At 40.4% G+C, this 25,081-nt stretch overlaps 1 protein-coding gene across 3 annotated transcripts in view; it reads left to right on the forward strand.

The window, feature by feature from the left end:
- The window catches only part of LOC106884250 (adenylyl cyclase-associated protein 1), a 105,048-nt gene extending 82,368 nt beyond the window's left edge, over positions 1-22,680 (forward strand). For all 3 annotated transcript variants that reach the window (XM_089351763.1, XM_089351764.1, XM_089351765.1), the window contains 6 exons: positions 11,935-12,118; positions 15,963-16,141; positions 16,874-16,997; positions 18,983-19,065; positions 20,723-20,866; positions 22,055-22,680. In XM_089351763.1, the coding sequence (XP_089207889.1) occupies positions 11,935-12,118; positions 15,963-16,141; positions 16,874-16,997; positions 18,983-19,065; positions 20,723-20,866; positions 22,055-22,132 (792 nt within the window). In that variant the 3' untranslated portion in view covers positions 22,133-22,680. The remainder of the gene's footprint in view (positions 1-11,934; positions 12,119-15,962; positions 16,142-16,873; positions 16,998-18,982; positions 19,066-20,722; positions 20,867-22,054) is intronic.
- The last annotated feature ends 2,401 nt before the right edge of the window (positions 22,681-25,081 follow it).

Here is a 25,081-nt window from a genome sequence, read left to right on the forward strand (position 1 = left end):
CCTCCTCCTCTTCTGGCTCACTGCCCCCTTCAAAAGACTGTATGGTTAACTTAGCTTTTACACATTTCTGCAAAAATGTTTTATTTGTAACTATAGAAGGCAATTATCTTCTAAAATTATTTTTCTCTCCCACTTTTCCTCCTCCTTCTCCCCACCTTTTTTCTTGTTTCTTTTTGTCATTTTACCACTTTTGAGAAAAGGGGGAAAGAAAAAGGGGATAGTTGTATAATTAAAACACACGGTGTTACTTTTGCTGTTGTTGTTGTTACTGGTGCTGTAACAGATAGAATGGAAAGCTTATCAGCAGGTCTCATTGGCTGACAATTTAATTTGATATAAAAACAAAACAAATCTAGAGGACAAGGAACAAGGGCAGTGATTGCTGTAGGATTAATAGTAGTGGTGGTGGTGGTGGTATCAGAAGGGAACCAGAAATTCTTGACGCCAACTGTATGAAACTATTTGTTGCATCATTGCTATGATTCCTTATTAACAACAATACTATTACCACTACTACTACTACTAATAATAATAATAATAATGCTTTCTATTATAGGCACAAGGCCTGAAATTTGGGGGAGGGGTATAGTCGATTACATCAACCTCAGTACCTGACGGGTATTTATTTTATTAACCCTGAAAGGATTAAAAGCAAAGTTGATCTCAGCAGGATTTCAGCCCAGAATGTAAAAAAAACCAAAAGAAATGACAGAAAGCATTTTGTCTCAAAGACAGCTCTTTCCATTTGACAATGGTGGTAATTCTTTGTATGTTGTTGTTGCCGTCTCCCTCTCTCTCTCTCTCCTTTTCCTGTACTTCCTTCAGGTTGGGTAGCCATGTATTTCCTTTGCAGTAGTACACCTGTTTCTGTCTTCATTCCTGATCTCTCTCTCTCTCTCGGGCCAGGTAACCTGGTACCTCCTCTACAGCAAGACACTCGTTTCTGTCTCTCTGGCCTCACTATAACCTTTCATCATCTGACACAAAATCACCTCCTCCAAAACCCCCTCCCCTCTCAAAAGAGTTGTTTTCTTTTTGTTTGTTTTTTTGTCTTGCAAGGTACTTGGTGACCCCTGTCAGTGCAGGTGCCACTTAAAGAGCACCCAGTCCACACTGTGAAGTGGTTGGTGTTAGGAAGGGCATCCAGCTGTAAAAATCCTGCTAAAACAGTTAGAGAGGTCTGGTGCAGACTTCTGCCTGGCCAGCTCTTGTGAAACGTCCACCTTCCATGGAAGCTGGATGTTAAATGATGATGGTGATGATGTATATGTAGATATATGTATGTATGTATGTATATGTGTGTGTGTGTGTGTGTGTGTGTATATATATATATATATATATATATATATATATATATGGTAAATTCCCAAAAATGAAAAGCAAACAAAAAAAAATGCAAGGACGTAGTACATGAAAAGTATTAGCAGATGCTCAGGGAAGGAAAGAAAGATGGTTTAACGTTTTGAGCAGATGCTCTTCTTCAGAAACAGGAAAATCCAAAAGAAAAGGCAGAGGAAGAAAATTGCCAATGATTCACATGTGGTTACATTTTGAATATATATGTATATGTAGATATATATATATATATATATATATATATGTATGTAAACATGTGTATATATATGTATGTAGGTATATATATATGCATATATAGATATGTGTGTGTCGTCATCATCACCACCATTTAATGTCCGTTTTCCATGCTGACATGGGTTGGACGGTTTGACTGAAGTCTGGAGAGCCAGTGGCTGCACCAGGCTCCTATCTGATCTGGCAGAGTTTCTACAGCTGGATGCCTTTCCTAACGCCAAGCACTCCGCGAGTGTAGTGGGTGCTTTTTATGTGCCACCGACACGGGAGCCAGTCAGTTGGTACTGGCAATGGCCACGTTTGGATGGTGCTTTTTACATTCCACTGGCACAGGAGCCAGTCAGGCAACAAATACCTAACATACATATAAGTGCAGGTACCAACCACATGGTTCCGGGTTCAGTCCCACTGCATGGCACCTTGGGGAAGTGTCTTCTACTACAGCCTCAGGCTGGCCAAAGCCTTGTGAGTGTACTTGGTAGAAGGAGACTGAAAGAAGCCCATTGTATATATGTGTGTGTCGTGGAAAGAGAATTCCAACTGCAGCAGTTTTACTTCACATCTGTTAATAATCATCATTGGCAAAAGAAACCGATAGAATAAGTTCTGGGGTTGATTAGTCCGACTAAAGGTGGTGCTCCAGCATGGCTGCAAATGACTGAAACAAAAGAGTATACAAAAAAAAAAAAAGATAACTGGTTATATTTATCTGAAGTCACCGCCACCACCACAAACCAATTAGTGAAGAGATATTTATATTACTATATATAATAAACTAATTTTAACTATCATGTTTGCCCCCGTCTCCATCCTCACACATCAATGGAGTGTCATGTACATTGTGTCATGTTACAACATCATCTGATAACTCTGATCTACTCGGTACCATTTGGTGACCCTGTAAGAAACCCTCATCTAGTTTTCTTTTCATGTGGTGGATATGTTATATCAGAGTATCTGTTGCAGGATCTGTGTGTGTGTGTGTGTGTCTCTGTCTGAATGTGTATGTTTCAGCTCATACTCTACATGAAATGCGATATATATCATTTGATAACTTTCAAGTTCCTTATTGTGCTGTGGATGTTTGGTGGGGGAGGTATATTGGAAATATGACTGTACTTAAATATTATCTTCTCTGAGAAATTTTTTTTTTTATTAGACTTCTGCATATTACTTTATCAATTCGTATTTAGTTTTGAACAATATTATTCAGAGGTCCATCTATATTTCTAGCCTTTCTCTTAGAAGAAATCTTTTTAAACTGGACAGAAATCATGGGAATGATGTGTTAATGACAATAACATCAACACAAACGTTGAAACCACATTTCAGTCCATTAGGAAGCAGGGATGTATTTCAGGGGCTGATTTTCTGTGAGTGTTTTTGCTCAAAGTTATCTTTCATTCTCTTAGGGTTGAATTTATTTTCTTTTTTTATTTTGTAAATGGAACTCTGTCATCACTGAAGTGAGTTTCAGCAGAACACAATGTTTCTAGTTCAATGTTTTATGGTGTCATCTCATGTGAGAACTCAGACCTCTTTCGGATTTGCAGATCCAGTTGTTGCCATATTAAATGGCTAGACTCATTCCATCTTCACTGTATTCATACAATTTGCAACATCAAATGGCAGGCCAGTGTCTCTAACACAGGCTCTTTCAAGATGTGACATTCTAGGCATAGGGAGTCCCTACTAAAGTGAAACCGAGATGGGTTGGCCATGCAGTATGAATGAAAGACACTCACTTACCTAAAGCCCCCTTTTATGGTCAGTTCAGCTCTGATGCGAGGCACTAAGGTTGCCCACTGCAGTTATAAGGACGTGCTCTAAAGATTTACTTGAAAATCTACAATATAAAACTGAACACATGCAAATTGCTAGCACTGAGTAGAGCTCAGTGCAGTGAAGTGCTTGCTATAAAGCCGTCTCTACCTTTGAAGCAACCAAGAGCAACGTCCTAATGGAGAGAAAAGGCCAGAGCTGGATCCATTCTACTTCCAAACTATCATGGAGACAGTGACAAACTTTGCTGCTGTATTATTGTTCTAAAATAAAGACAAAAAGACGACTAATATTAAGATAGGTGGCCCTCAATGGAAAAATGGGAAGACAGCTGTGTTTTCAATGACATGTTTGGTGTAAAACATCTTTACCATGTGTGTGTGTGTGTGTGTGTGTGTATAGAATATCTGCTTCTTCTTGCTTGCATGGATTGTAAATTTTCTAAAGCTCGATAATCTTCCTGTGGCCAACCTTTGTCCCTTTCCAGATGACTCTTTCACTTTGTTACACATATTTAAAGTTGGTGATCCACTTCTTTGCACTGTTTATGAAGCTAGGGACATAATCATTAAAATAGAGATGCTAGCATGTGATCTATTCAATTATCTTATTTACATGATACAGATATGTGACCTGATGATTTCATTATAAATGTATGAGGTACATGGATGTTTGCTTGCCTTCTTGGAGGAGGGGATCATCTTGTATATGGAAGGGGATTTCCAGTAGACACTCACTCACTCCATACACACATTCACACACACACACACATTATATTATGCATATTAATAATCAATTTTCCTGTTTGCATCACCACCAAACTTATAAATACACACACACACACACACACATACATACATACATATGTATATATATATATATATATATATATATATATATATATATATATATATATATCTTTTTATTTGTATCAGACTGCAGCCATGCCGGAGCACCGTCTTTTAGTTGAACAAATTGACCCCAAGATTTATTCTTTGTAGGCCTGGTACTTATTCTCTCAGTCTCTTTTGCTGAACCACTAAGTTAGTGACATAGACACACCAACATCAGTTATCAAGTTATGGTGGGGGAACAAACACAAAGACACCTACATCCATGTGTGTGTGTGTGTGCATACACACAAAATCGAATAATATTTTGCCTTGTCTAAATACGGTTATTCCATTACACTATTTTTTTTCCTGTTTATCTTTGTGAGGTAGAGAGAAAGATGGATGTGTTAGATGACTCTTGTCATCTTTTCCTTTCTGCTTGGAGACAGGGAAAATGGAGAGAAGCTAGCTAAGATATCATTTGATAGCGATGGCAACAATGATTTGATAACTTTGATGTCAGTTTTGTCTTATCTCTGAGAGCAAGAAACAAATAGACAATCCAACAGACATTAATTTACTTCTTTACTTTTTGTAGTTCTACTCCTTTCTATGCAATCTTTATCTTGTTAGATTTTTTTGATGTTGGTTTGCACGAGAGAAGTCTTCAGTACAATATCTCAATCACATCTGCCTTCACTTGTAAGGCCAAATATTTATTGAGGAAGACCTCTGTTCCAAGGTCTTCCTATTATTGTGCAATGTTCCAAATTACTCTTTCTGGCTCCTCTTGTAATTTTGTTGGTTCTATTCCTTATTAACTGTGTGGTAAACTGTTTGCTTCTTAACCACATGGTTTCAGCTTCAGTGCTCTGCTTGGCACAAGACAAGTGTCTCAAAGAAATTATCTTACTTGGGGAAATGTGAGGGTTAGCAACATAAAAGGCATCCAGCTGTAGAAAATCTGCTTTACTAAACACTTCCCAACTCATATAAGCATGGATAAAGTGAATGGTAAATGATGCAATGATATATACTGATTGTTGTGCTAACTCACCCTCTCCTCCTCCCATCCTTAACACACTGTAAATTTCTGTACTGTTTTTATTTATTTATTTTTTTTTTTTGTTTAACTAAATGTTCCACTTTTGTACAGCTCCCAACATCTTGGAACCTGTCGCTAATACAAAAATTGTCTCTTTCTGCTATTGCCACTACTACTACTACTACTACTACTACTACTACTACTACTACTACTACAAAACGATGGAATGTCAAGAATGGTAGTTTGGGATAAAATCTTATTTTCATAATTCTTTTAAATTCTGTAAATGTTGACTTTGTTGTCTTTCATCTTTGATTTAAAAAAACCCCCACTGTATTCCCCGCCCCCTTGTCCCACTATCAAAATATGTGGTCCCTGTATGAATGTATCATCAGGGTGGAGAATGGTAGAATGGTAGAATGGTAGAATGGTAGAATGGTAAGTTCAGTAGAGCACCAAGCTGCCAGGTTGTATATAGTAACAGTTGTTCACAATCTGGGGTCTCTTCCCCCTCAGGTCACTGTTCACTATTTTTAGTGTTTTAGGGTTACTAAAATATGTAAGGGTCATGCACGAGATTGATATATAACTATTATAGCCCTTCTTCTCACCCAATAAAATGTGTGGTTCTGTACTGTTCCTGTGAAAGTTGTCGGGGTAGAGTTCTCAGTTGCCTTATCCATATTTTACACTTTTATGCTAGATTCCTAAGTGGGACCAACTCAAACTATGAACCATCCAACCATCACATTCTTGTTCTAACCCTAGATCTCCTGCCATTCAGCCTGGTTTGAAGAATTTATCTTGTGATTCTTTCCTGCAAAATATAGGAGCTGTGACCTCTCAGTGCAGAGAAATAATGGCTTATCCTGGAGAACACCCTTGATCTCTGAGCTTTATACCCTGTCAAGTAATGCCATTCCAGAGATCCTTCAGATGCACCCCATTCTGGTCCCTTGTATTCACAATGATAGGGGAGGAGCAACACGGAAACTAAATTGAAAATAGCAAGTGTGTGACTGTGTTAGAATTTCTTATCATGAAGATAGCAATTAATATGGCAAGTACGTTATCAACGTGACAGTGATAAAAAAAAAAAAACCAAAAAATGTCCTTTAACTTCCATCAATAGAATTTGAGACTAGTTTTAGATCTGGCATCCAACCATTTCTGTCACTCCAGCATGATGATGAGGTTGATAATAACGACAATGGATTCAAGTTTTGGCACAAGGCCAGTAAGTTTGGAGAAGGGGGTGTTGATTACATCGACCCCAGTGATCAACTGGTATTTAATTTATTGACCCTGAAAGGATGAAAGGCAAAGTCAACCTTGGAAGAATTTGAACTCAGTACATAAAGATGAACAAAATGCTGCAAAGCATTCTGTCTGATGTGCTAACAATTCTGCCATCTTGCCACCTTAATAATAATAATAATAATAATAATAATAATAATAATAAAAATAGTTGTTGCTGTGTCATTATTAAATCTGCAACAGATGCAGTCTGTTTTAACGAGATAATTTGTTGGCAGCTGAAAGGATAAAAAAAAATCTGTTAACGAGGAAGGTGAAGGGATATGTGTGAGGTGCAGTTACAGTATATTCCCAACTATTATTTTTGAATTTTTTTTTTTAAAAGCTCTAACAAGAACAGCATGATGAATAATAAAACTAAGGAGCCAGAAGGGAAAAGATAATAACGATTTCATGCATTAGCACAGCCCCCCCCCCCCTCTGCTCTAATTGTAACGTTTGACTGTGCAGTTGATTCGGTTGGCTCCAGTACATGATTATTGCTTATTTGTTTACGGACTGGTGTGAGGATGAGCAATGAGAGAAGTCAACCCCAGCCAGATTTCACCCTGTTAGGTTTCAAATACATGACATAATGCAGTAACAACTATATACATCTTTTATCTTGTTTCAGTCATTAAACTGTGGCCATGCTGGGGCATCACCTTGACTTTAATCAAATGAATTTTTTTTCTTTTCTAAAGCCTGGTACATATTCTATCAGTCTTATTTGCCAAACAGTTAAGGCACGGAGATATATATATATACACATGCATACGATGGGCTTCTTTCAGTTTCCATCTACCAAATCCACTCATAAGGCTTTGGTCAACCCAAGGCTTTGGTCAACCCAAGGCTTTGGTCAACCCAAGGCTATGGTAAAGACACTTGCCCAAGGTGCCATGCAACTGGACTGAACCCAGAATCATGTGGTTTGGAAATAAGCTTCTTACCACACACAGCCACATTGCTATCATTTCTGCCAGTCTGTCATCTGAATATCAATTAATAACAGCAAAAATTTCTTTTAATTACCACGGGAACATTGGAGGATAGGGACCCGTTACCTCATTTCATCAGTTCATACTATTTTATGCTTGATTTTTACTTGAGGGACAGCTTGCACCCTGGGCAAAGCTAAAACTTCGGAAAGGGAAAAGATTTTGTATCAAGATTTCACTCCATGGTTTGGGCGCAAGTCATCTTTACCATTTAATGTGCATTTTCCATGCTGGCATGGAGTGGGTGGTTTGACTGGAGCTGGTAAGGCCAGGGGCCACATCAAGCTCCATTCTCTGTTCTGACATGGTTTCTATGGGTGGATTCCCTTCTTAATGCCAACCACTTGTTTGCCTTCTTTTCTATTCTCATGGCTTTCCTTTCCCATCTAATGTTGGTACTCTGCAGGGGTGGGAGGTAAAGTCTATCCTGACAGGGATTTGAACTCAGAATTTTAATGTTGAAACTCAAAAGTAAATAAATCCTCCAGAACATATTTTTCTGTTCTTCTGTTAAAACAAACAACTTTCTCTTCACACTACCATCTCCTCCTTCAGACAGAGGCCTGCGCTAATATATGCATGAATTTTCCCACCACTTTACAAGTTTTCTGAGTTTCCAACTTCCCTAACTTACAAAGGGAAGAAGGATCCCTACCCCTACTTTTTTTATTTTTTCATAATGTATAAACTGTCTATGCCGCATGTGGGTTTACAATAGTACATAAGTATGTGTGTGTGTGTGTGTGTGGTGCATAGGTATGAGAGTTTACAATAGTGAGTGTGAAGAACCAGTAATCTCTACCCTCATCTTTCACACACACACACACTCTGCCCTTGATTTCTTCCTATGACTATTACTGTTGTTATATCATTAGACAGCCAGAGGACCATCTGTAGAGAAGTGTTTTCTTGCTCATAAGCTGCAAAGATGGGAGGAATGCCTTTTTTTTTTTTTTTTCCCCCCCCTTTTCTCCTCTTTGCCTGTTTACATGTGTGTGTGTAAGTTCCCCATCCCCATTACAACATGCTTCTCTCTCTCTCCTCACTTAGCTATAGCAGAGGAGGGCAAGCATCTCAAATAGCAGTGCCCAAATAAGTTCCTCTAAACCCCATCATTTAACAAGAACAAGATACTCCAACTACAGCGTTTGGTGCACACCTCACAACAAATCACAACAAATCAGATGCAATAAAAAAGCTTCTCAGGTTCTTCTAATTTTATTATTGTTATTAAAACGGCAAAACCTGGCAAAATGTTTAGGGGTATTTCGTCCCTCTTTATGTTTTGAGTTCAAATTATGCTGTGGTTCACTTTGCCTTTCATCCTCTCAGGGTTGGTAAAATAGATTCCAGTTGCATACTGGGCTTGATGTAATTAACTTACTTGCTCCCCCCCCCTCCAAAAAAAATTACTGGCCTTGTGCCAAAATTTGAAACCATTATTATTTTATTATTGTGATTTGTCTCAGGTTCAGTCTTATTCCTTGTAGGATTTACATGGGTGGCGGGTTACTATCTGTAACCTTGGGTACCCACAAGTTTTCAGCAGTCTTTCAAGTGCTTAGAACCTTCCCGATAATCCTTGCTATCTCTAAGAGATAAACTTCTTGTAAGAGCTCTACCAGGCAGTCTATTTCAGTCTCCTTCAGTCGTTTGTCTATATCTTGGTATACTGTTCCCAATGCACCAATTATTATAGGTACAACCTTTACTGTTCACAATGCTCTAAATTTTAAGGGATTGTATTTTTTTGTTTTTCTTCCTCTTTCTTTGTGGTCCTGGAATCAAACAGGTATGATGGGTTGATAAGTAAATAACTTTGCTTTTCCTTATCTATAATTGTTAAGTCTAGTCTATTATTTTCTAACTTCTTGTCCGTTTTAATAGGAAAGTCCCACAAAATCTTACATTTCTCCTACTCTAGTACTCTTGCAACTCATGTGTTTCCAGCTTTAAATCTCCAATTTTGGTACAGTTTCCTGCGTAAAACTTTTACAACCTGGTCATGCCTCCATTCCTTATATTCTTCCTATGCCCACTTGGAGCATTCTGTCACAAAGTGTGCCACTGTCTCGTTCCAAGTTCCACGGGCTCTACATTTTTCTGGCACGTTCTCTCCATGTATATTTTTTCTCAAGTTGTTTGTTTTTATCGCTTGATCTTGGGATGCTATGATTAGGCTCCCTGTTTCTTTTTTTAACCAAGCTCAGGATTTTGTTCCACATACATCTTCAGTGACTCTCCAAAATTGGCCATGAAGAGGTTTCTGTCTGATGTGCTCTCTTTGTATTTCGCTCTTGTCCTTTTCTCCTATTACATGCGTCAATTGTCTGTATTTAGTTTTTCTCTGCTGCTCTGTAAATACTCTACTAGACTTTCTCTTTCCATCTGCCCACATTCTTCTACTTCTATTAAGCCCCTTCCACCCTGGTCTCTCCTCAAGTACAGCCGGTTGATATCAGCTTTTGGATAGTGGGTTCCATACATCAACAACTTTCTAGTTTTTCTGTCAAGTTTCTTTATATCATTTCTGGTCCAGTCTATAATTCCAACTCTATATCTGATTAAAGGTATTGCTTCAATAAGATTTTTGGAATTCAGTTTGGACTGCAATAATTTTCTTACTCTCCTTGTGAACTCCCTACTGGTAATTTCATCATTTTTTATCTCGTCTGCTTCCAGTATTCCCAAGTATTTATACCACTGTCCTTTCTCAATTGCCCTCATTATTTTGCCATTTGGCATTTCACTTTCTTGATTTCTTTCAAATCTTCCTTGTTTCATTTTCAATATAATGCATTTTTCTATCCCAAATTCCATAACTACGTCATTTGAGAAAATGCGGATAGTATGTAGAAGACTTTCAAGTTGTTTCTCATTTTCCACATAAATCTTTATATCATCCATGAAAAGGAGAGGATTATTTATCTGACCATTTCCTTTTCCCAAATTGTAAGCTATTTTGACTTTACGTAGTATCGTAGTGAGCAGTGTCAGGGCCAATATGAATAGTAATGGAGATAAGCTATCACCTTAGAATATTCCCCATCTAATGTTCACTTTTCCGAATTTTTGTTTCCCTCCGATTAATTCATTATTCCAATGTTTCATACTTTCATTAAGCATTTTCTCCATGTTTTTTGTTATTCCAAACATGCTCATTGTTTTACTTATCCAACTGCATGGTACCATGTCATTTGCCTTATTGTAATCTAGCCATGCTATATTCAGTCCTTTCAATCTGTGTATCATCAATTTCTAATTATCATTTTATCAACCGATGAGTGATTTTTTTGTTGCCCTACTTTGTTTCTTGCATCCTTTCTGTTCTTCTGTTACTTTCCAGATGGTTGTATAAATCTGCCGATACACCGGTCATAAGCTTCCATGTTCTCTTTCAAGGGATTGTTGAAGCATAGCAGCGTTCGCTTGTCATCCAGGCAGGGACATGACCTTCCTGCAGGCAGTCATCCAGCGATCCTTTCATGCAACTCTGTCAAGTTCTTCAGCTAAGAGGCTTGCACTCCATTCGGGCATTGTCCTTTCCAATTTGCTATTTTTTAAAAACTTCTCTCTCACTGTATAGAGATTAATTCTGACGTCTCTTTGTCTTGGTACAGTTGCAAGTTTTCTTCCCACCTTTGTTCGCTGTTCTGTGCTTTCTATATGTCTCATCGGCCTGTTCCACAGCCTTCTCCAAAAATTCTTTACTTTCTTCCGCATCTGGAATCAGTTCCTGGTGTTGGCCTCCCTCTTTCTCCCTCAAATAGACACCTTCTATTTGATTGGAACAGTCTATTCTGTTCCCAGCCTTTGCATCTTGCATCATATATTTTCAATTTGGCCTTTTATGCTGGTCCCTTTACGTCAGTTCTTTCTGTACTGTTTGTTTTTCCTCATTCATTAATCAACTTATCCCCTCCCCTGAAATTGCTGGCTTTGTGCTAAAATTTGAAATCATCATCGTCGTCATTATTAAGGCAGCAGACTGCCTAACATTTCTTTCAGCTGGTTATGACTGGAATTCAAATGTCACTAAGGTTGATTTTGCATTTCATCCTTTTGAGGTCGATGAAATAAGTACCAGTTGTGTACTGGGGTGGTTGATCTGATTGACTGATCCCCACCCACAAAAACTCTCGGGCAATGGATTGGCAGAAGTGTTTGTGTGCATCAGATAACAACTTTGCAGTAATTCTTTACATTTTGAGCTGGAATCTTAGTGAAATCAACTTTGGAGGTTGTTAAACTGGGTCCAGTGTACTTGACTAAACCCTCCCCCTCTAACATTGCTGGCCTTGTACCAAAATTTGAAATTATTATTAGTTCGTTTATAAAGCACCACTGTTGTTCTTATTTTTGTTTTCACCCTCATTTTCTTTTCCAGGGAGGGGAAGCAAAAGTTGTTCCATCAGGTCCTGCAGGATTTGTGGCCCCACCGCCGCCGCCACCACCACCACCACCACCACCACCTAGTGATATGTCAGTTTCCTCAAAAGGTGGCGGTTCATCTGAAGCAGATCGAGTCGCATTATTCAATGATATTAACAAAGGAACTGATATTACGAAAGGTGAGCAAGCACAGCCTTGGTTTATTTGTTTGTTTGTCATTTATTTGTTGTCATGTGATGAAGATGTGAAGACGTTGTAGGATGTGGTGGGCCGGGTGGGGGGGGGGAGCATGTATAGGACTGTGAGAATTGAAAATGGCAATGTTCTGTCATAATGGAATCTGTTTTCTGAGCATCTGTGGTGTTTATTGTCCCTGTGCATCTGCCGCACATGAAAGCTATCCTCCCTGTTAGCCTTCCTTTGATGTTGCTGCACCTCTCATGTGTCCATAGCTTACACTGGGTACATCGTATGGAGTTTCTACCTGAAGGGGTTTGTGATGTGTTCACCTTCCTACTAACTAGGACTTTGCTCTTTGCAACATTGACTCTAAGGCCGTTCAACTGAAAACCTTGCTTCCACACCTGAAATTTCTTCTCTAGTTCTGGTCGTGATTCTGCTGAGATCCAGGTCATCAGCACAGAGGAGCTCCCAGGTGCAACCTGTCTTGAATTCCTCTGTTATTGCCTGGAGGACTATGATGAATAAGAGGGGGCTGGGGGCTGATCCTTAGTGGACGCCTACCTCTACCCGGAATTCCTCACTATACTCATTGCCAATCCTAACCTTACTAATGGCATCTCTGTACAGCCCTTATTAAACATTCGTCAATCCATAGTTTCCGCATCGCCCACCAGATAAGGGATCGGGGGACCCTGTCAAAGGCTTTCTCCAAGTCCACAAAAGCCAGGTATAGGGGTTTATCTTTGCCTAGGTATTTCTCCTGCAGTTGCCATATCAATGGTGCTTCTACCTGGCACAAAACCGAACTGCATCTCATCTAAGCAGACTCTCTCCCTAATTAGTTGGGCTATGATCTTCTCCATGACTTTCATCACCTGATCCAGCAGTTTGATACTCCTGTAGTTATTTCTATCGAAAGCATCACCTTTACTCTTGTAGCAGTTGACTATGGTGCTGCTAAACTACCTGGTTTACAATATGGGTGACTAGGCCATAACCCACACCACCAGATATTTTAAGCATCTTAGCAGTGATTCCTACTGGGCCAGAGGCTTTTCCTGACTTCATACCCTTAATTGCTTTATCTACCAGGGAGATGTCTATTCGGATACCTGGTCCCTCTACTGGGTCAACATTTGGTAGGCTCTCTTCTTCCCATTCATTCTCCATGTTCAGCAGTCTTTCATAATGGCTCATCCAAGCCTCTTTCTTTTCAGAATCATTAAAAGCAAGTGCACCATCATCCACCCGGGCACATTTCTCTCCTGTGACATCACAATTTTCTCTCACACACAATCTTGCAATCCGAAATACTTCAGTTCTTTGGTCCTAACATTGCTGAACATTGGCAAACTTCTTTTCTGCTTCTCCCATGGCTATGTATACCTGTCGCCCAGTCTCCCTTCTGGCTATCTGGTACAGTTCCCTGCTACCCCAACTCTTCCAGGCTTTCCAGGCCTGTTTCTTTGCTCTAATGGTTTTCTCTACCATCTTATTCCACCACCATGTTACTCTAGGTCTGGAAGGGACTTTGAACCATCTGCAGATTTGGTCTGTGGCACTCAGCAAGCTGTCCCGTAGGAATTTCCAGCTACCCTCTGTGTCTGAAGTCTGTAGCTCCTCCTCCCTCTCATCAATTTCTTGATGAGGATGTCCCTAAATCTCTGACCATGTGAAGGGTTCTTTAGCTTCCAAATCCTTCTTTTCTGGATTGGTCTGCTTTTTGGCATCCTTCTGGCCTCAAGTCTAAAGTCACTAATGACTAGCCTATGCTGGGGTTACATTCTTCACCAAGGAGGGTCTTTGCATTTAAGAGCAACCATGCGTCCTGCTGTCTGGTGAGGATGAAATCAATCTGGCTAGCAGAGTCACCTGATTGGTAGGTTAATCAGGTGGCTGTTTGGTTACCTGAAGTTAGTGTTGCAGATTAAAAGGTTACATGCATCACAGAATTCCAGTAGAACAGATTATTATTATTATTATTGTTCAAGCAAATTTCTTCTGCATTGTCTGCCCACAGCTCTGTGTTGGTGGGGTGTGTGCAGCATTGTGTCCTTTTTTTATTGTTGGGCAAGTGCAAACTTTTTCCGGTATTGTTTTGCATCAGTTTCTTTTGTTAGGGGACCTGGTTGCAGTCTTTTCTTGTATTAGTGTTTATATTGCGTTGTGTGTGCAATGTGTAGGGTATCTAGCCTGTAGGTGGTAGTTTATTTTATTGGATATTTGCTATATAGAGTGTCTTGTGTTTGTGGATTCTTTTTGTTTGGATTGTATTATTAAATTGATAGTGTCTTGTGTAGGCTGTGGGCTGTTCCTAGCAGGGATATGTTTTAGATAGTGTGTAGTGTTGAGGGTCCAGGTATCACTTCTACATTTTTGTTCATATGTTTTTTATCCTGCCCAATTATTACAGGTATTGTTTTCACCTTCATGCCCCACACCTTGAATACTTCGATTTTGAGGTCTTTGTACTTTGACAAAAACAACTTCTCCACTTCTTTTTGGGCAATATTATTTTGCAGGCAGTGGGTTACTACATGTAACCTTAGGTATCCTCAAGTTTTCAGTTGTGTTTCAAGTGCTTAGAACCTTGTTTTTCATCCTTTTGGATGAATAGTTATGATGGGATTTTGTTCCACCAGGGTTTGCAGGATGTCCTCGTCAAGCTCTACAGATCTTCCAGGATGAGGCTCATCTTCTAGGCTGTAGTTTCCGGCTCAGAATTTCTGGAACCACCGTAGACACTGGCTTACACTTATTGTCTGATCCCCATATACTGCATTAATATTCCTCGCACTTTCCGTTGCATTGTTGAGTTTATTGAACTCACAAAGCAAAATATGCTCCTTTGTCACTTCTATTATAACTTTGAAAAAAATAACTGTTAAAATCGAACTGTACTCTTCAGTACTTGCACTAGGAATAAGAACAAGGTAATTACTTCCTGCAATTGAAAAAAACGCATTATTTAAGGGATGGCCCAATAATTTTCTTTATTGAAAGATTTTCTAGGAATATGTCATGGTAGATATGGCAGAATTAGAAGAGCGAGCGTGATAATTAGTTTAGGTGTTGAATTCAAATTTCAACTTTGGTTTATAATTCCAGATTTTACAAAAGACAAATGCTTGTATCCTTTGTGTTCCTACTCCATGCCTCCTAGGCTTGTTACTGTCTGGACTGGCACTGGGTGAAGGCTGCAATATATTTTTCAAATAGATTCTTCTACCTAGGGCTCAAATATATTCATAGTTAACCTATGTGATGGACGATGCCGTTTGTTAATTTTTTTAAAAAACTATTTTCATATTGAAAGAAACCTCTCCCTGCCAAGCTGTTACTCTCCACAACTCATATGTTATGGACATGGGAATAGAATGCTGAAGGAAATAATTGCAAGACTGATTGTTCAAGCTGAACCAACCAGGTGAAGACCTTGGGGTAAATCAAGAATGAGATGGTTGGATCCTTACTCTCAATTGGCCACTCTTGGGAATCCAGCTTGAAAGTGTAACAAGAATTGCTTTTGATAGGAACCTGTGCAGGAGGTACTTGAGGACTCTACTGCCACAACCCTCTTATGAACGGGATGCAAAAAATGGATGGATACCAATAATCTACAGGCATACTTTCTCTATAAATTTCTAGCTTTATGGCCATATGAGAAATTATTATAGAAAATGGAAGAATTAGTAGAAACCGAAGCGCTTTACATAAAAGAATCTGCTGTTTTTCGTCTCCTCAATGTCATGTCAACCTTTCTCTGCTCCCCAGCATGCTCTCTCTCTCTCTCTCTCTCTCTCTCTCTCTCATATAATTTTAACTTTGCTTCTCTTTTAGGTCTAAAGAAAGTTTCTGATGACCAGAAGACCCACAAAAACCCAACCTTACGAAAGGATGGAGCATGCCCTGTGAAATCACCTGCCAACGCCAGCTCTAAGAAAACTCCTTCCTATGGTGGCAATGCTCCAGTGACAAATGTTCCTCTCATAGAACTGCAGGACAAGAAATGGATCATCGTAAGTAAACACACTTGGCTTGACTTTTTTTTTTACTTTGTTTCTAACCCTGATGTGTTGGGTGGAGAGGCAAAAGTGGATTGATGGTCAGACAAGAAGTCCAACTCCCAACAGTGGTCCTCTCATGCATTTTTCACCCAAACATAAAAGTCCACCACATATTAGAGAATAGTGTTGCTCATTGTTGTTAGTGATGAGTGATTCATTAGCTTCAGTTCTTCCTTGCATTAGAAAAGCTATTTACAATGTGACCTATCCAGGAGGAAATCTATCTCTCTTCTAATGAACATTATGGAAATAAAAGTTCTGGCCACACGAAACCTTGTGATTTGCAAAAAGGAAAGAATTTCCTTCCTTTCTTCCTTTAGTTGATCTAACCCTTTAAATTACTTTCATCCAGCTTCTTATGCTGGTGTGCGTTGCTTAAAACTTCTTCAAACCCTTTTTCTAACCAGATTCCTTTCCTTTCTTGTTTAAAGAATTTATTCCATGTCTTTGCATTTTGAACTGGTATTGAATGTTTTGCTTGAGAGACATGACGACCATCATCACTGAAGCAGTGGCAACACACACACACACACACACAGGCTTCTATACAGTTTCTATCTACCAATTTCATCCACAAGACATGTTGGTCAACCCATACATGAGTGAGAGAGAGAGATATATATATATTTATATAGGTTCGCCACTGATTCTCTTTCCTGGTAATTCCTTTTTCTTACCTTCCAGGAATATCAAAACAACAACCAAAACATCCAGTTGACAGACACTAGCATGAAGCAAACTGTTTACATCTACAAGTGTCGGAATTCAGTTGTCAAAGTAACTGGCAAAGTTAATTCTATTGTTGTAGGTAAGTGCATCATTTTCATATCTTCTGTTTCATGTTTGCATTAATTCAAAAAGCCATCGAATCTTCCTGTTGCCAATCCTCACCACTTTCCAAGTAAGGTACTCGTTTTCATCTTTTATTTGTTTCAGTCGTTAGAGGTCATGCTGGGGCACCACCTTGAAGAATTTTAATTAAACAAATCAACTCAAATACTTTTTTTTTTTTAAGCCTAGTACTTATTTTATAGACAACACACACAGAGGCTTCTTTCAGTTTTCATCTACCAAACCCACTCACAAGGCTTTGTTCAGCCCAAGGCTATAGTAGAAGACACTCGTCCAAGGTACCATGCACTGGGATTGAACCTAGGGAAGCAAACTTCCTACCATGCAAGCCACACCTGAGCCAATTTTACTATAACCAACAGTCCTGCCTGTTGCCTCTCCTCTTTCAACGCAAATTCATCTGACTGCAGTTAATTTGTTGGCCTCTCTCCTCAGCTACTAACTTAGACTGAGATTCTTCCATGCTGCAAACTCTTTCCTGTTTGGTCAATTTACTGCAATCCTTCCCGTTCCTATCCAACTTTGAATATCTGGCATCAGGTGTTCTTCGCCTGGCCCTCTTTCCATTCTGTGAGTGCCTCCATCATTTCATGCCAAGTAGCTGGCAGGTGCAGAATGATTTGTTGGTTATTGAACAGATATAGTGCTGTAGATGAAGGAAAGTTGAGTACCAATGTCCAAGTTCTGTTGTACTACAGTGAACCCCATGCCAGACTCTGCCCCCACACTTTCCAGGAGATCATCATCATTGTATCTTCCGACATTTCCGTTATGTGCAGTTAACAATGTGTGGAAAGGGAGATAACCCCCTATCTACAAAAAACCACAGTGCATCTCGGACTACAATATTGTCTGGGATTTGCTTCACAGAACTGTTTCTTCATTTATAATTAGTCCAATGACTTCCTTATAGATACACCCACTTTTCCATGTTCATATGAGTGGGATGGAATATTTTAAAGCAGATTTTCTACGGCCAAATACATTGCTGTCATTAAAACTCTCATCTCTTTCCAAGGAAGCTAATATTTCCTCATAACAAGAGTTTCCACAGAAAACTGGATGGACACTCGTTTACAACCATCACATGATGTCAAGGCTTGAAGACAGTAAGACACCCATGCTTGACAAGCTTCTTTCAGTTTCCACTGTCAAGGCTTTGGTCAGCCCCAGAGATATTGTAGAAGCCACTTGCCTAAGGTACCACACTATGGAACTGAACCTGAAACGATGGAGTTGGGAAGCAAGCTTCTTACCATACAGCTATGCTTTTACTAATGTGTGTGTGTATGTAGATATGACATAACACATACAGGAAGCCAAATGTTCCATGAGGTGGTGACATCTACTGGTGATGAACTGAGGCCTGCCTTGTTGCTGTATCCCATGAAAGGCTGCTGAAGACAAGAGGCAAGACTTTTTGGTTGGCCCAAGGCTGTAACAGGCAAGTTTTGCCTTGCAGTAAGATGGAACTCCAAACCAGTTAGTAACAAAGCAAGCTCTCTCTCTCTCTCCCCACACAGTCATGCCTGCTGCATGTGATTGGGATAATAATTGAGAGACAATCATTATGATTGATGTTATTTAGCCATAAATCAGATTTGTTCAAGCAGACTTCCGATCAAAAATGTTTCAGCTATGACCAACCTCTCTTCTTTGTGGTTTATTTACAAAACAGATCAAATACAAAAGCAAAAAACAACACAAGTCCAATGGATGTTCACAATTAATTATTATTAAGTTTATAACTCAGAGAATGTATAATGTTTTGGGCATAATCTTTCATCAGATTATTCAATGTGTAAAGAGGGTGTGGTGTGCAGGATCTCTGGCTGTTATTTCTAGTCAGTGGAACAATCATGTCTTCTGATTATGACATTATTGGTGTTGGTGATATTTCTTTGTCCTCTTCATAAGTCTCATCTCTCTTTCTCTCTTCAGATAACAGCACAAAATGTGGAATTGTCTTTGATGATGTCATTTCTTCCATTGAATTTATCAACTGTTCCAGTGTTCAATCACAGGTGAGCTTAGACTTGCATTATAGAATTATGAATGAAGAACTTTAATTAGAGACATTTTTTTCCAAATCTAAAAGTCTTTCTATGCAACATTATTGTTAATTGCAAAAATAACTGATGTTCTAATTACTGTTACGTTCTGAACATATTGAAAATTGTCCTCTTTTGTAACCCTACGATTTTCACCATCTGATACCACCTCTCTTTCATTTATAGTTTTGTTTTTTTTTAATATTTTGTTTCAATTTTTAATTATTTTACATAAAGTAACTGGGAAGCTGTTTTAGTTACCATTGTTCTCAAAGAATGGTAGCAGCATTCCCAGCAATCTGTTTGGAGAGGACTTGGGTTCAAAAATTTCTAGTTGAACTCTCCTAACCCCAAATGTTTGACCACCAGCTTGCAAGCATTCAGGCCAAATTTCAAATTTAAGGCCACCTCCCTCCCATCAGTCTTGTAAGCCTTGTTAAATGGGCCAAGGGGCACCGTCTTCCTGCCTGACCAAAAGATTAAAAAGTAAAAAGTGTTGTTTTCTGAACTTTATATCTTAAATATCATCCGATCCTCATTGAAAAGTCTTTAGAGTTTGTTGTTGCTGGTTTGATTATTAAATCGAGCAAGTTGAATAAATCTTTCTGGTATATTTTTTTTTAAATGTTAATTTGTTGGTAGGAAGTAAATTCATTTTGTCTCGTTGATGACTTGGTATAGTTCTATCGGTCTTTGGCTTGAGAGATGGACGGTGAGGATCTGTGCACTGAGAAGAGGACCAAAATTCGGACAATTTGGTTACTAGAGCCAGTGATAAATGTTGAAGGTGACAGTATTCTCCTGCAACAGAATGTTAGTCTGGTTGCAGGGTTCAAGACTAGCAAATTTTGAGGGGAGGGGGACAAGCCAACGACATTGACTTCAGTTGTACTTTATTTAGTTAATCAACCCTGAAGAGATGAACTTTGGCAGGATTTGAACTCAGTACATAAAGAACTGGAAGAGATGCCACTAAGCATCTAAGTCAGACTCTACATGCTGCTTGCCACCTTTGCATTTAAAGGAGCAGAAACCAGCAGCCGAGATGAAGAGTGGAACCAGCAGCCGAGATGAAGAGTGGATACATATTTTGTAGTGAGGCCAAGTTTAGAGACATTTTAAATATTCATAAGAGAAAGCTAATCAGTTAGGGAGATGGTTTGTGTGTGTGTGTGTGTGAGAGAGAGAGAGAGAGAAACATTGAGATTTGTAACTAATGCCCTCTAGTGTTGGCAACATATCTGATTATGATTCAGTTGGCACTGAGTACCTGCTCAGGACATTTTGCTTGTCATCCTTTTGAGGTGAAAAAGCAAGACTTGTAAAAGCATCTCACCAAATGCTTTGCAGTATTTATTCCAACTTTTTATGGTTTGAGTTCAAATCCCTTCATGGCCTGCTTGAAGGTTAAACTATGTTTATCACTTCTACCTGGCATCTCAGGTGTGTTTACCAGAATTCACTTTACAAACAACATTCAAGCTATCCTCCTTCTCTTGCACCTTTCCTTTGGAAACCCTGTAAAGGGCCATGGCTACTGCCTTCCCCCTTGACCCCCCCCCCCCCCAAAAAAAATGTCATTTGCTACTTCAAGAGGTTATTATTGTTTTTCTTCCCATCCTTGCAACAGGTGACTGGCAAAGTTCCAACAGTGAGTATTGAGAAAACAGATGGATGTATGGTCTACCTTAGCCCCGAGTCTTTGGACACAGAGATCATCACTGCTAAATCTTCAGAGGTTAATGTTCTTGTCCCAAAAGGCGATGGAGACTACGTATGTATTCAATTGCTTCTTCATTTAACTTTGTTTCATGTAACATACCTTCTACTTGCTGCAGCCATGCTGGAGCACCGCTTTGAACAGTTTCGACATCAGTACTTCTTTTCAAGTTTGGTCCCACCTATTTTATTGGTCTCTTTTACCGAACTGCTGTGTTATGGGGTTGTAAAGCAAACAGACACTGGCTGTCAAGTAGTGGAGGAAGGGCAAAATACAGACACAACGATGCACACACATAGAGCTGCCACACAGTGGGACTGAACCTGAAATCAGATGGTTGCAAAGCAAGCTTCTTAACCACACAGCCATGCCTGTCTCAATCCTGTACCCTCGTATTTCAAGACAACTGACTGTGAGTAGCAGTCTGTTATGGAGGGAACCTTTCCCACTCCCAAACCTGCTACTGCTACTCATTTCATCTGAGTAGACTGAAGCAGTGTGAAATGAATTGTCTTGCTCAAGGGTTGTGCTGTTGTGGTTCAAGTAGTGAATTCACATAGGAGTATATATATGTATATATTCCAAGTAAGCAATTATCACACACACACACACTGCATATATAATCTACATTGTTGCTCTCTGCAACGCACGGACCTTTGAGTTTTCTTTCCATGAGCTTTTAGCACTGCTGATGACGTACAGACATCACAAGCATTTCATTCGGTATTTTGTGTGCATTGTCATTCAATGGATGTCCTCAACTCAGTTGTTGTTTGTTTTTTAAGCTTTTAAGTGTCTCCATGAAAAAAAGTCTAGTAGTGTGAGGTCCAATGAATGTGAAGGGGGGGGGTATTCTACTGAAGCTCTTCATCTTAGGGGCACCCTCATGTTACTAAGGTAGCGTAAAGCACCATCTGGCTGGAAATACTTACTCTTCAAAGTCTTGTAGAATGTTTAGCATTGATATTCCTTTGTAATATGTGAATATTCAGACCTGCAGGATGTGCAATTGTCAAAGTTAATCAAGCCAATTAATTTAAATGTAGTCTCATCACTACCAGCGATCTTTGCTTCTACATATCTTGCCAAGGACCCACTTCACTCTTTTAGTTCAGATCATCTTCAGGAACCATTCTTGGAATGTCACTTTTGAATACAGTGGGTGCTTGATTTTGAAATTCTTAACAATTTGCATGCCGCAGAGATTATCTGTCAGTTTAAATTTTTTTTTTCCCTTTTCAGACGGAGTGTTTTATTCCAGAGCAATTCAAATCAACTTGGAATGGTACAAGCATGTCAACACAATTTTGTGAATCATAGATGGAACAAGAAGGGCCTTTGCTCTACCAATTTACTTCTCAACACTACATCTTCCTACACCCCAGCCTGTGGATTTATGATGGGGGAGGGGGTGACATTCTAAAACTTTTTTTATACTTCTTTTTTGTCCTTCTTTGCCTGTCAATGCTACTGTCATCACAGAATGTCTTTGGCCTAATTATGCAACAATGTACTTAAAAATAAGATTTTTTTTTTTCCAAATTTTGTTTTTTTTATTTCATTTATATTACTATTGTACCATTTTGTATTCTTCAGAATCAGAGCAATTCTTTATTTCAAACACTATTTGAATAATACAATTATTAATGATAATCATTATAATAAATAAATTCTTTTAAATGTATGAGGGAGAGAGAGAAAGAAATGTAGAGAGTGCTGAGACTCTGTTGTTGAAGAATTATGATTTATGAAACTTTCTATACCCTCTCATCAAATTCCAATTTGAAAAAGAAATATATATATATATATATATATATATATATATAAATCAATCAATCAATAAATAATTAAATTAAATGTTATTTTAATCACTTGTCTTGTCATTCAATCTCTTATCTTCTTTTTAGCCACCTCCATTCACTGATGCTTTTTATGTGCTACCAGCATGAATACCAATCAAAGAGGACTGTCTGAAAAGTTCCATGGATGGGATTTCCTTGAAAGTTCCGAGGTCTTCCTGGAAATTTTCGAGGATGAACTACTTCCTGGAAAGTTCTGAGGAAGAAATACTTCCTGGAAATTTTCGAGGGTGAACTACCTCCTGGAAAATTCGGGGATGAACTACTTCCTGGAGAATTCCGAGGACTTCCCGGAAAATCCCGAGGTCTTCCTGGAAAGTTCCAAGGATAAACTTTCTGGAAATTTTCTAGGGCGAATTACCTCCTGCAAAATTCCGAGGATCAACTACTTCCAAGCAGTTGATCTTTTCGCGGGCGCCTGCCAACGCGCTGTGGGCTGGTTTAACTTTTCCAGGCGTCCCTCTCGACTCAACATCTCCCCAGCCGAACTCTCGGCCCTTCGATCCGGCTGATAAGGGTGGAGCCGTAGTGGTATGGCGCGCGGACCTCTACAAGGCCGAAGCTCTCCGTCAACTTCGAGATACCTCATTCTACCGCCCTCTGCCCTCCGACCCCACGCCCAGCTACCAACAGACTGTGTCCTCCACTATCCATGACCTCATCCTCTCCTCCCGTCTCCCCGCCACCGCCTCCAACCTTATTGTTCGCACCCCACGCACCCCCACCATTTACTTCCTCCCCAAGATCCATAAACCGAACAACCCTGGCCGCCCCATCGTCTCCGCCTGCAACTGCCCCACCGAGCTTATCTCAAAATACCTAGACCGTGTCCTCGCCCCCCTAGTGGCTTCTCTCCCTTCCCACATTCATGACACTAACCACACGCTTCGTCTATTCAACTCTTTCTCTTTCCCTCCCGGCCCTTCTAAGCTTCTCTTCACTCTAGACATCCAGAGCCTCTATACAGTGATCCCCCACGACGAGGGGCTGCGTGCCCTGAAGTTTTTTCTAGACCAACGCCCCAACCCACAACCCGACACCTCCACACTCATTCGTCTGGCCGAACTTGTCCTATCTCTCAACTGCTTCTCGTTCGCGGGAGATATCTATCAGCAGTTCTCGGGAGTGGCCATGGGGACGAGAATGGGCCCCAACTACGCGAACCTCTTCATTGGTTATGTTGAGGCCCAAATATTCTCCAGTTTCACTGGTCCTACTCCCGAACTGTACGGTCGGTATATCGACGACTGTATCGGTGCCACCTCACTCTCCCGCGAACATCTTGACTTGTTCCTCTCTTTCGTTCAGTCTTTCCTCCACTTCTCCTGTACTGTCTCTGACACCTCTGTCCCCTTTCTCGACATTTCGGTCAGCATCCTCTACTCCGCCCTTAGCACCTCCATCCACTACAAACACACACTCACACTCCTATCTCAACTTCTCCTCCTCCCACCCTAGACACACAAAACTTTCCATCCCCTATTCCCAATTCCTCCGTCTACGCAGACTTTGTAGCGACAGCCATGACTCTGAGACTCAGTCTCAACTCATGGCTCACCACTTTTGCCTGCGTGGATATCCACCCACCACCATCCACACCGCCCTTGCCAGAGCACGTTCTGTGGACCGTGCATCTGCTCTCTCCCCCCGAACCCGCCTCCCTTTTCCCCTCACCTACCATCCCACCACCCTACCCCTCCAACTCTCCGAGCTTTTCGGCGCCTCCAGTCCTACCCCTCCACCTCCCACATCTTCCCTAATCGACCCCTCCCCTCCTTCAAACAAGCCCACAACCTACGGGACCTCTTGGTCCACAGCTTCTTCCCCAACCCAACCTCCCAACCTGGCTCGTTCCCCTGCTCCCGCCCACGCTGCCGCACTTGCCCTTACCTCTCCAACACCACCCTCCTCACCAGCACCCATCACCGACCCTATCGCATCACTGACTCCTTCACCTGCACTTCTACCAACATCATCTATTGCCTCTCCTGCTCTCTCTGCCATTCTCTGTACATCGGACAAACGGGGCGCCGCCTGGCCGACCGATTCGCGGAACACCTCCGAGACATCAACGTTGGCAATGACACCCCGGTGTCACGCCACTTTCGTTCTGCCGGCCACTCCTTGCAGCAACACCTGTCTGTGTTTGGATTGTCCATGCACAGGGGCCATCCGGACTCCCGTTTGCGCCGTGAACAGGAATTAATCTTCTCTCTTCGTGCCACATGGGTTCAACTCCCCTCCCCTCTTCATCTAACCCCCCTCCTCCTGTCTCTCTCCCCCACCCTCCCTCCTACCACCTATCTCTCCCCCTCCCCTCCTGCTCCGACTCCTACTTTGTACCTCTCTGGAAAAGAAGATATAAATTTGCCAGGTTTTTGTCTCTCTCACCAAGGTCATCAGCTGTCGA

Source organism: Octopus bimaculoides, chromosome 4 (genome assembly GCF_046866305.1).
Source record: "Octopus bimaculoides isolate indiv1 chromosome 4, ASM4686630v1, whole genome shotgun sequence".
In the NCBI taxonomy this organism is placed as follows: domain Eukaryota; kingdom Metazoa; phylum Mollusca; class Cephalopoda; order Octopoda; family Octopodidae; genus Octopus; species Octopus bimaculoides.